This window comes from Marmota monax, unplaced genomic scaffold (genome assembly GCF_021218885.2).
Source record: "Marmota monax isolate L192 unplaced genomic scaffold, Marmota_monax_Labrador192_F-V1.1 WCK01_AAM20220418_F8-fsc00022, whole genome shotgun sequence".
Taxonomy (NCBI): domain Eukaryota; kingdom Metazoa; phylum Chordata; class Mammalia; order Rodentia; family Sciuridae; genus Marmota; species Marmota monax.
In genome coordinates, this window is record NW_026695215.1 from 22,543,396 (window position 1) to 22,556,007 (window position 12,612).

Consider the following 12,612-nt stretch of genomic DNA (forward strand, 5'->3'; position numbering starts at 1 on the left):
CTCTTTTCTGAACCGGACCCTAGAGGTCTTCCGCACGCAGGTGCAGTAAATCGGCTGGGAGGGACTCCTACATCCTTGTTCGCTCGCACCTGTAACTACGGTTTTACTTTCTTTAAAACCGAGCCCTTCCAACGCTGGCACTGACAGGAATTTTAAAATTCGAGCACACATGGGTGCTTTCGGTATTTCTCAAGTCGCCAGATTCAGCGGGCCGGCCTAGCGCCGTAATGGAGCCCTAAGGTGTGTGATTGGCTAGAGCCAGGCCCCACCCGGCCTCGCCCCCAAGTCCTGAAGTGTAGTTGCTGCAACCTGTGGGGAACCTTGGCACTCCAGAACCTGTCCGGGCCTAGTCTGTGGCTTGCAGCTCGGCGACAGTCATGGGGACGGATGCTGCCCACGAGCCCGAGACCGCAGAAGTGCTGCCCCAGCACCAGTTAGACTGCAAGTCCTTGGATGCTTACCTAAACCGTCATTTGCCTGGCTTCGGGGCACAGCCCGGAGCTACGTTGACCATTACTCAGTACAGGTATCTGATGCAGCAGGAACAGATCTGTGCATTGTGCTTTCTTTCCTTTGGCCCTTCCAATTTACCCCATCCCGATTTCTTTTTCTGCAGTGACGCATCCTGCAGGCAGGGACTGCTTATTGTCTGTTCCAGAATTCCAATTCGGGCTGGTCCCAATTCGAGGGCAGTACCGGAAGCATCGTAACATTTGCCATAACATTGCCCACTGGAAATTTTGTTCAAGATTGAAATTATGTGACTCAAGGATTTACTCACTGAAGTAGTAGAGGCTGGAAGTACAGTGAGAAATTTAGTTACTTTCTCTGGCCTTTTGTGCCACAACCATAAGACTTTTTTTTTTTTTTTTTTTTTTTTTTGAGAAGCCGGTGTAATTACGTTTAATTGGCCATATTTCTTGGGGGCAGAGTTAGGGGTACCACCTGGAGGCTACAACAGCTACTAATGTCTTCACTTGGCAAGTTATAGCGCCGCTTTGGGCCTTAGTTTCTGAACCCAGGAAATAAAACTTGAAGAGCTGATCCAGAGAATACCGTTTTAAACTTTTTAAAACTTTATTTTAAAATTGTACTTTTAGGGCTGGGGTTGTGGCTCAGTGGTAGAGTGCTAGCCTAGCATGCGTGAGGTATTGGGTTTGATCCCCAGCACCACATAAAAAAACTAAACAAAATAAAGGTATTGTGTTCATCTACAACTAAAAAAAATTTTTTTTAATTGCATTTTTATAAACAGGGCACTGTAGAAAGACTCCTAAGTTCCAAAAAAACTTGATCTGCCACTTACTACGTGGGAATTTTAAATATATTACATAACCTTGAGAACAAGTTTTCTTTTGTGACATTTGCCTGTTCTAGTTAGCCTTGGTAATACAATGAAGTAATGTGGGTGAAAGGGTGTAAACTTTGCAATAACACTAGCATTTTATCATTGGTGTTTATATTCTTTGACTACTGATTTCAGTAAAAATGGAAATAAAGGAGATGAATCAGAGAGAGTCTGGGGTATAAAAACTTAAAACCCCCATGTCTTAATAGACATTGGGAAATAAAGGAGAGGTGGAATAAAGAATAGCTGTAGTCTCTGGCCTAGAAGATTTATGATGTAAACAAACTAAAGTGGGTCAAAGTTCAATTACTATTGGTCACAAGAATTTGAATCAATTGCCCTTTGAACACCAAGTCCTGTTTTGACAAAAAGGAATAATAATATTCACCTAGGATTGTAGAGTACTAATTCTGAATTAAATTGAATCTTAAACCATAATCATACTTATTAACTAAAATTAATTGTGGTATAGAAATTACTTTGGAACTTGATTTTATACATACGAATGGAACTGGATCCCACACCAGATGAACACATGAAAAATTTTATAACAGTTAAAGACACATTAAGCCACAATGGAAACCTCAATAATTCTGAAGTATCTTTTTTTGAAAAAAAAAAACAAAACACATTTTTAGAAAATAAGTGCCAAAACTTTAACGGAAAAAAAAAAAAACAGCTAACAAATACACATTTAGAAACATTCATGGATTAAAGAAGTAATAATCTACACAGATAATAGTTATGAAAGTTCAGTAAACAAATGCATTGTGTTTCTGTACTTTACCAAGAGTTAAAAAGGAATTGTCAAAAAGCTATGATTAATAAGAGCATCAAAAATATAAATTACCAGCCAGGCATTGTGGCATACTCCTGTAACCCCTGCTATTTGGAAGGCTAAGGCAGGAGGATTATAAGTTTAAGGCCAGCCTCAATAATTTAGGCCTTATCTCAAAAATAAAAAAGGACTGGGGAGGGTTGGGGATATAGCTCAATTGGTGGAGTGCTTGCCTTTCCATGGGTTCAATCCCCATCACCACACACACACATAAATATCTAGGGTTGTAACTAAGTGGCAAACCACATGGGATTCAATCTTGAGTGTGTGTGTTAATGTATGAATTTTAATATTGGGTTATATATTAATATTAATACTAATGTATTAATATTCATCCTAGTAAAACTGTGCAGTACCTTTGTTGAGAAAATGTTTATTGGGATTTTTTAATGTGTAAAAAGAATTTTTAAAATTAAGAGATGTCTGTACATGATTAGAAAAATATAATACTGTAAACTTTTCTTTTTTAAAATTCTAATTTTTTTCTCTAAGTTGAAAGATTGATCCTAAATTTTGTGTGCAAGAGCATAAGGTCAACAATCACAGAAACACTTCTAAAGAACAACAAAACAGAAATTTGAATAAGATAGCATGGTATTAATGGAGCTGGATAAACAGACCAATGAATTTGAGATTTCACAAAAATACTTAATATTTATAGAACTTTGATATATGACAGTGCTGGCATTGAGAACTAGTGTGGAGGGAGACTTTTTAACGAAATTATACTGGGACAATTATAGTTATTATCCATATGAAAAAGTTAAAACTAGACTCCTTATTCTACTTCACACACTCCAAGTGGACAGTGTACTTGGTTGTTAAAGACAAAACTAAATATTTAGAATACATGACCTTTTAAACCTTTGAATTAGAGAAGAAATTCTTTAAAAAAAACAACATAGGGGAGCGAGAATGTGAGGAAAAAGGTACACCCATACAGTGCTGGTGGGAATTACAAATTGGTGTAACCATTATGGAAAACAGTATGGAGCTTCCTCAGAAAACTTGGAATGGGACCACCATTTGACCCAGCTATACCACTTCTCCATTTGTACCCCAAAGACTTAAAATCAACATATTACAGTGAAACAGCCATATCAATGTTTATAGCAGCTCAAAACACAACAGCTGAACTATGGAGCCAACCTAGGTACCTTTCCACAGATGAATAGGTAAATAAAATGTGATATATATATATATATATATATCATTATTACATACATATATATATATATATACATATATATATATATGATGGAAAATTACTCAACCTTAAAGAAGAATGAAATTATTGCAATAAATGGATGGAGTTGGAGAATATCATACTAAGCAAAATAAGCCAATCTCAAAAAACAAAGATTGAACGTTTTCTCTGATATGTGAATGGCTAATTCACAATAAGTGGGGAGGCTAGGGAAGAATAGAGTTGCTTTAGATTAGGTAGAGGGGAGTGAAGGAAGGGAGGGGGCATAAGGATAGGAAGGATAGAAGAATGAATCAGATTTTATTACCCTTTGTATATATAAAACTATATGACCGGTGAGATCCCACATCATGTACAACCAAAAGAATGAGAAATTATACTCCATTCACTACACAGTTTGTAATAGCAAAAATCCAGGACCCAAGAAGTTTATTGGTAGTAAAATAGATGGATACATTGTACTATAATGATATAATGGAATACCATACAGCAGTGAAAATGAGTCAGCTGTAGCTGTACACAACACTGAATAAAAGTCATGGACAAATAAAAGTACATTTAGCATATTGTTTAATTAAATAAACTTCAAAAGAAGGGTAAATATAAAATTCAGGACAGTAGTTATTCTAAAGAGGAAGGATTTACAGAGGGTTTCAAAGACATGATAATTTTCTCAAGGTAGTGAGAACATTGGTGTTTGTGGTATTATTCCTTATTATGGGTAATGCTAGTGTGGTTCGGATTGCATTGTACATTCAGTGCTATGTACCTTATCCTGCTGTTTGTCTTTATGTGGTGACTCTGGTTCATTCTTGCTATATTTCCCTCACTGGAATCACTGTCTGATCCACCTTCAACCATTGCAGACTGCTTGTCTATGGGAAAAGCTCCTTTCCTTTGGGGTGAGAGAGTGAAAAATGCTTCTTGCCAGTTTCTTGTTTCCAGGTATCCCAGAATAATCTCAAATGCATGATTAACTGCCAAAACTTTTCTTCACAAAATTTTGAAGGGGGAGCCATACCTGATCACTTCCAAATTCTGATGCTTGTTTATATGTGAATCCCTTATGATGATTGTGATCCACTAATGCTCCAATCACCTATGTCTTTGATTTATTTAATTCCTTTAGTATATTGGGTGAATCTGAAAATTGGGTTCTTTTTATTATGAGTTCATTATAATGCTCTGGTTGATGTAGATATCCTTCCAGTTGAGCTGTCCTTTGTCATTTACATCCATGTTCTTTTTCAGTTGGCCTTCATGGCTTGTCAGGTAAAACTGCACAGGATGCAGTGCTCATTGGTTTTCTGCATAGCATTGTTGGATATGCTCATGAAGTTTCTTAATGTCCTTTCATGCCATCAAATCAGAACTGTAGTTCTGAACTACAGTTGATGATAAGGCGGAGTGTACTATGAACAGCATGTCTTCCAACACGTTTTCTGTCATTTCCATCTGAGTTTGATGTCAGTTGACACTGTTTCTCTAATTTCTTTCTATTGATTTTCTCTAATTTCTTTCTATTGAGTTTTGTTTCTTTCCACTTTTGTTTGAGAAATTCTCATTGTTCTTCCCATTGTTTCTGTGTTATTAGCTTCTTCATTTTGTCATTTAGATACTGATTCAATCCCTTCATCTGATCTTGGTTTCTCTCTTTCCTAATCTTCACTTAAGTCTTGCTTCTTTTCAACATTAAAAGTCTCAATAAATGCTGGTGACATTTTAAATGACATTATTTGGTGTTTTAAACTGAGGTGATGGAGAATGTGGTAGTTTATTCAGAAAGCCTCTGGTGTGTTCTTGATACCACTGGCAAGTCCTCCTTTGGAAGCTTCCGTGATTATTTTTTTTAACAGAATTTCTGTTTGTTGTATTGAGAGTTGACTGAGGCAAGGGTGAACACAAGACAGCTGTATTACAGTGTTACAGTAGAGAGAGATTAGTGGCGTGGACTAGCATGGGAGTGTAGAATATGTGAAGAGTGGTCGTGGTGAAGGTATATCTTGAAGAATTTACTGATTAGATATGGCATAGGAAAGAGAAAGATAGAGACAGAATTATTCTATTTTTATCATGGTAGCTATAAGTATGGGGTTATCATGAACTGAATTAGAGGTGACTGTAATAAAAAATGGATTAGAGGAGGACTGTCAGGAACTCAGTTTGGGAATGTTAAGTTTCAAGATGGCTTTTAGACATTCAAGTGAATATGTATAGCAGCTGGTTATGAGTCTAGAGGTCAGGGTTTGGGTCTGAATTAGACATAATTTTGGGAGTTATTGACATAGAGAAGGTGTTTAAGCCATGAGATTGAAGAATTACAGAGAAAATGAGTTGTAAAGCTAAGGTTTAGAAATTGAGTCCACAGCACCCCAATATGAAGAAGTTGGAGAATTAAGAGGAACCTACAAAGGAATCTGAGAAGGAGGAGGCCAGAGAGGAGAGGAGAATCATGGTTTGTATCAGTGACCTTGAAAAAGTAGTTCTAGTGCAAATACGGGAATGAAAGTTTGATTGAAATGGGTTTAAGAAAGAACAAAAGAAAGAAAATCGGAGCAAGGAGCATTTCCACAAAGGGAAATAGAAATGTTTTAAGTGGAGGGAGAAGTGGGGTTTAAGAAAAGTCTTTTTAAAACACACACACACATACACACACACACAGCATGTTTGTGTGCTGATGGCAGAGATTTGTAATTGTGCAAGAGGGATATCTGGAACAAGGACCATGAAGACCAAAATAGTCCAATTCATAAAAGGTGGGGTTATCCTTAGGCATATGTGTGAACATTCTTCTATAGACTCTGGAGAGATGACAATAATATGAGTGTGGATAATTGTATGCAGTAGGTATAGTAGGGTAAATTTGTGGAAATTCTGATCCAATTGTTGTTTCTCACTGAATTAGGCACCTAGGTAATTAGCTGAGAGTGAATATGGAGGAGAAGGGGCTAGAGGTTTGAGGAAGAGGAAATTATGAAATTCAAGAGCATAGGAGAATAAATGAGCTAATAAAAAATGATTGCCAATTAGGGTAACCTTGAGGTTCATGGTGATGAATTTGAAGGACAAGTAGTTATTTTGGTAGACATTATTGTTTTGCCCAGGTACTCTTTTTATTATTGTTTCTGTATACACCAGCTTTGTTGGGTTTTTAATAGCTAGCAGCTGTGGCTCTTTTTTTGGAGAACTGTCCTTCTGCTATCTGAGCCTCCTTTGTCCTGAATGTTATAATGCCTAAGATGGCCCTTAACCACAAGTGATTCAGGAGTCTGAAATCTCCATCATCTTTGCTTCAAAGGTAAGACAGCTCTCAGGGTATTAGACACTGCAGAGTTCTCCTCTTGCCCCAATACCTGCCTACACTCCCAGGAGTTAAGGCTGAAGCTACCCTCTTAGGAACTTTGTCTTAGAGCATACCCTGGCTTGTCTTTCTTCCCTTCCCTGACCAGTTTCTCCCAATTCTTTATTAGTTTATCAAGCCCTTCCTTAAGTCATTTGGCCACACATGTTTTTACTCAGGGTCTGCTTCTCACAAGCTTAGCCTAAATCAATAATTATGACCATATGTTTCTTTCTCTAGCTACTTTCAATTCTATAAGTATAAGCAGATAATTGGATTTAATTAGGATGGGGATTTTTACAAGCAAATACCATGAAGTAAGAAAAGGGCAAGTGTATTGAAGGTGCATCAAGGTAATGGTTATGTGATTTACCATTAAATGTAGGCTAGTTAAGGAAGGATGTGGTGGGGGGAAGTGAGTGAAAAGAAGTAGGATCAATGGATTGAGGTACAAGCCAAAGTGAGTAGAAAAATAGATGAGAGAAATGCTTACTGTCAGATCAGGCTGGGCAGGCAGCAACCAAAGTTGGCAGATTTAAAAGGGCCGCTGAACAGGCTTTATTGAGATATCACTCCCGGCGGAACCAAGTGAGGTTTGAATCATTTGCAGAGTGCATCATTTGGGCAGTCAGAGGGAACAGTTGTGCAAGTTAAAAGCCTAAATCAGGAAAACAATTGCAAAAGTTCAAAGCCCATTTGTTGCTGGGAAAGGATGAAAGTCCAGAGTCCAGAGCCCATTGTCCTCCTTTCTCCTTGGGGGTTGTTGTTTTCCATATCCTTCATTCCAGACTCTGAAAGAGGATAATGAATTGAGGTGTCAATACCAAGTCTGGCTGCTTCCTGCTGAGAAGGGGTGAAGTAGGGAGACCCGCCCCTTTTCAGAGTCCTAGTGCCCAATGTGGGAGCGGAATCTCATGACATGAAACTGGAGAGAGCAAAGAGTCTGGAATGATAATGAAGAAGGATGCAGACTACATCTCCAGACCCAGGGGATGACTGATTGGAAAAAAAAATCTGCCCCTTGGGAAGTCTGCAGAATAAAAACAGGGAGGAAGACCACCATGGTGGTCTCAATGCCATGGCACTATGTTAAGAAATGAGATAGGGTAGTATTACTACACTCAGGTTCTTGTGTCCAGAACTGGTTGAAATGAAAACTGGACCCAGAAGAATTTAAGCACAGGCAAGATTTTATTACGGGCTTCTGCTCAAGACAGAAGGGAGACAGCACTGACCAACAGTGTCAAGCTGGCTCAAACAAAGGACAAAGGAATATGTAAGCATTTATGGCATCTACATAGTAGGAAGGAACCTGATCTCTTGACGTCGTCACATGTAGTGTTGGGATTTTAGTTGCACCCGTACTCCTCTTCATACATCATGTCTCCTTAGGTCTCCACCTGGGGGTTCTGTTTTACTATGCTAATGAGTTGAAGGTTTCCTGTGGGTTACTTTAGTGACTGATATCCACATGTGCATGCATTTGTCCTTTACCCTGGTTTGCCCCTTATCATCTGGGAAAGTCTGACAGCATTTTCAGAATGAAGCCAACTATTGTACTGTTTCAGTGAACTGTTTCCAGTGATTTTGCTTTGGCTCCAGTTTCTTGACATTTCTGCTGACCACATAATCTCAGAAGGCTGAGCTAACTCCTCAGCTTCCCATCTCCTGGTGTGTTATCTCACTCCCATAGCCTTGAAGATGGATGCACTTTTAAATTCCTAATTTTCTGGTATGACTGTTAACCCCATAAGACAGAGAGCTAGCTTGGCTCTTATTTCCCCCAACAGGTGTTTATCTCTTAATCCTAAGGGGTCCTGTTTTTCATAGTGCTCCGTGACTATCTCCGTAGGTTGTTGGAGCTTGGGAGTAGCAGTCTAAAGCTAAGTGCTCTGGGTTTACTTTTTTGTTTTTATGATGCCAATTTAAAAATATTTTGTTATCCAACATGAATTGCACTTTCCTTTTATTTACCACAAGGATAAAATGCAACTGTAATTTTTTCATGGTGTATATTTATTCAAAATGTCTAAGGAAATGTTACATAGTACCTTAAATATGATTTTTAAATGCCATCAAAGTAACTATTTACAAATCAGTGTTCTTTAAATGTCAAGACTGTGTTCAAACTTCGTTGTGATTTGGTTGGCTTAATTTGTATCTGCAATCATGGTTCCAAAAGAAGCACCTCTGGAAGAATAAGCAACTACTCCCAGGGAAATTGCTCGTAGAGCACCTAGCATGGTGCCTGCTCTCTGGTCACTGAGACATGGTGGGGTTTGGGACCTTCTCCAGATCTTTCTGCTGATGTTAAATTCTTTCTACTCAGTAATCTGATTCTTGTCCAGCCATTTGATAATTCCATTGCACTTGTCAAGAATCTTCTGTTTGAATTCATCTTCCACTGGGGCCTATTAAATATCTAAGATCTGAGCAACTTCTTGGTGAATATTTTGACTCTTTGTTTCTCATATTCACATTTTTTACTTTTAAGTCTTAATGACCATATATACTTAATGTTGTCCATTCTCAAACACCATGTCAGTGGTCTTTTTATCTTCATGTTTCCTGATCTTTTATCTTCAGCAAACATGTCTCAGATGCTGTTGGAAACTGTATCAAGTTACTGGAATCCATGGAAATCCAGAGGATACAGGAGGAAGCCTAAGAGTTCAAGTTTGCAAAGTTGGTTCTTATTCTTTATCATTGCTCAATCACATAAAACTGAACAAACCAATTGATTGTGGAGAGTAGATGGTGAAGGTCTGAGGCTGCTTGGTGTGAACAGCCGTATTGTACTTGGTCAGAATATCATGGCTCAACAGTGGTTTCCATGCCAATGGATAAGGAGTAACACAGAGAAACTGCAAATCCTGAATATTTTCAAATTTATTTCTGGACAAGGGATAAGATTTAATGGGACAAGATGGCCACCTAGGTAGCTGCAAACATAACTAACACTTATAGGGTTGGTTCTTTCCTTTTTCCAGCTCTTCTATTGAAGAAGTCCTACAGTAATTTCTGAGCTTTTGAATCTAGTTTGATATCTAGTCAAAATCTTCTCCAACCCAGTGAGGTCTCTAGCTACACATCTAAATGTAATGATTGCATTTTTGTTAATAGAAATTGGACAAGCCAAAAGTGCTTATAGGTTGTAGATCAACATGTTTCTTTTAGCATGGATATCTTATCCAAATCTTAAACATTGGCTCAGTGATGATCATTCTTACATTGAGGCTACCTCTGATCCAGATTCTCTGAAGGCCTGATGGTTGCAGTGGTTAAACTTAGCCCATGCTATCTTGACAGTGTCAGTGATAATCCTCCAGTGCAGGTGAGCTTCTGCATTTTTTTTTTTTTTTGCCTTTGTTAGAACCACAGTAAGTATTTCCTCAGAAGAAAAGTTTTCAGTTTTTTAATTGATGTTTTGGGGATAAAATTCATATAATATAAAGTTCACAGTTTTAACAATTTTGAAGTATATGATTCAGTATATTCACAATCACCATTAACTAATCTAGAACATTTTTGTGTCACCTCAGAAAGAAACCTCATGCCTAATTCCCTCCTCCCCCATCTATTAGCAGCCACTAGTATAATCATAGAATTAGATGGTGCCAAGATCATTGCTCTTTAATACGAGTCTGGGAACAATGTTTCTGGCTTATAGGAGATGGAGCTGCTGCTGCATTCAGTCTGGGCTCACTATTGTTCTTTCCTGATTGAGGGTGGAGTCCTAGGGAGAAATTTTAGATTTTTTTTCCTCATTTCTCATATTACCTAATGCCTCTGGGATTTATTCCTTTGCTTATTTGGTTCAGGGTCTCTCTTTTATACTATTAAATTCTTCAAAAGTTAGGTGATGCTTAACTGCTCATGTTATAAATGAAGGTGTAGATTGGATAGTTTTGTTAATTGGAGTGTATATCCTTAGTAAATGTGAGAATTATTGTACACCTGGAGAGGAAAGCCAGTGCACTGGTGTCCATTAGTTACCAGTGGCACTTTTGTACTTTCCTGGCCCAGATGCTGCTCACTCTGGGATCTCATTTATCTCTCCTTTTGTAGAGAGCTGAATTTAATTGCTAGCCTTAGTGACATATGGGGTTCTCTCTCCAAGGGCAAATAAAGGGTACTAACCCAGCTGTTCCAGCATCCTTTAGTGCTTTTCTGACTGATTACCTGAAATTTCTTCTCCCAGCCTTTATTTACTTAGATCTATACATTGCCGTGGGTTACTTCTGACAGAACATGATTTATAGTCAGGTGGTGAGGTCCACTCTTCTACTAGTGTGGGTCATAGATTCTCAGCTACTAGTATATTACATACTGTGAAATGCTGATAGCACTACTGTTGCCTTTCCAACATTCAGGTGGATTCCTTTTCATTTCCTGTCTCTTCTGACATTTCCGCAGGATTTGAAGAAGGAAAACATATCCTGTAACTCACCTTTTCTTTGCTTTTATCTAGATCAGGGCAGTCCAATCCAACCTTTCATCTCAAGAAGGGCTTTAAAGCATATGTACTCAGGAAAAAGCCACCAGGTTCACTTCTTCCTAAAGCACATAAGGTATGGCACATAAATGTAATGGTATATTTTTTGGTGACAAGTAAATGCCTTTTATACACAAAAATAATCTAAATTGCTTTTTAAAAGTTATCTTCTGGGTAATAAGTAATAGAAAAATGAATTTATTTCTAATTAAATTATACTTGAATTTTATCCCTTTTGTTTTAGAAAAGAATTTGGGATTGAAATATAAGACTATCTCAGGCCATTCATCTTGATAAACAATCATCTTGTGGAATTTGGTTCCTCCCTGTATACTTGGCAAGAAATATAATGAGCCCATGAATATTTTCAGTATTGCTCATTTTTTAGATGTTTTGTTTTTGTTATATACTTAAATATTATATCTAATAACACTATCTATTTGCTGAATTATTTTAGTATACTTGCTACAAGGCTTTAATCTTTTGGTGATAAAAAGACTTGAGGGCTGGGGTTGTGGCTCAGTATTAGAGTGCACCTAGCATGCGGGTTTGATTCTTAGAACCACATATAAATAAATAAGTTAAATAAAGGTCCATCAACAAGTAAAAACAAAAAATAAGAGTTGAATAGAATTTTAATGTATTCTCTAAATATTAGACTTAGCAGTGAGAATTATAAAAGATTTTTGTTAAAAACTAAGTTTTTCTAATTACCCTGAGTTGATCATTTCAATGTATATGTGAATCGAGTCATCACATTATATCTCAGAAATATGTACAAATATTATGTTCAATCAATTTTTTTAAAAACAACTAAGTTTTCCTTTTTGCATAAATACATATTGTCTATGGATATTTAGAAAATAAGCCAGGACATAAATCACAATACTGGAGAAGAGTGAAAACACTATGCATATTTAGGATGTTAATATGATCTTGTTTAATAGGTGCTTCCCAGGCTTAGCTTACTGGGTAAAGACCACTGTGAGCTGGGTAATGAAAAACTGCAGATTGTAACTTTCTTGGTCCCTTCACACTAGAAGACTATGGTTGCACACTAGAAGGGACATTCACCTAAGCTCCCTTGGGAGATATGAAAGAATGAGAAAGCCAGTGAGCAGGGAACTGCTGAGAACAAAGGAATATTTTATGATATAACCTGTGAAAAACTATTGCCTTCACAATAACAGATCCAGGATTAGACCCTGTGCCCATCCTTTTATCCTAATTAAGTTATAATTTTTTAGAGCTGATTTAGTTTATAATTATAATGATTATATTAAGACTACTGTTAAGTAAATTATTACTATTATCCTCTGTATTATTTGTTGACACTGTTTTATAATTGATTTCTTTCCTTAAGGTTATCTTACAAGTAGTTATT

At 37.3% G+C, this 12,612-nt stretch overlaps 1 protein-coding gene and 1 pseudogene across 5 annotated transcripts in view; one reads left to right on the forward strand and one right to left on the reverse strand.

Moving 5' to 3' along the window:
- The first annotated feature begins 22 nt into the window (after positions 1-22).
- Acad11 (acyl-CoA dehydrogenase family member 11) overlaps positions 23-12,612 on the forward strand; it is an 83,061-nt gene continuing 70,471 nt past the window's right edge. For 3 of the 5 annotated variants that reach the window (XM_046431651.2, XM_046431653.2, XM_058574905.1), the window contains exons 1-2: positions 253-526; positions 11,205-11,304. In XM_046431651.2, the coding sequence (XP_046287607.1) occupies positions 378-526; positions 11,205-11,304 (249 nt within the window). In that variant the 5' untranslated portion in view covers positions 253-377. The other 2 variants (XM_058574907.1, XM_058574906.1) reach the window with 2 other exon arrangements.
- On the reverse strand, positions 4,088-5,244 carry LOC124084404 (tRNA methyltransferase 10 homolog A-like; annotated as a pseudogene).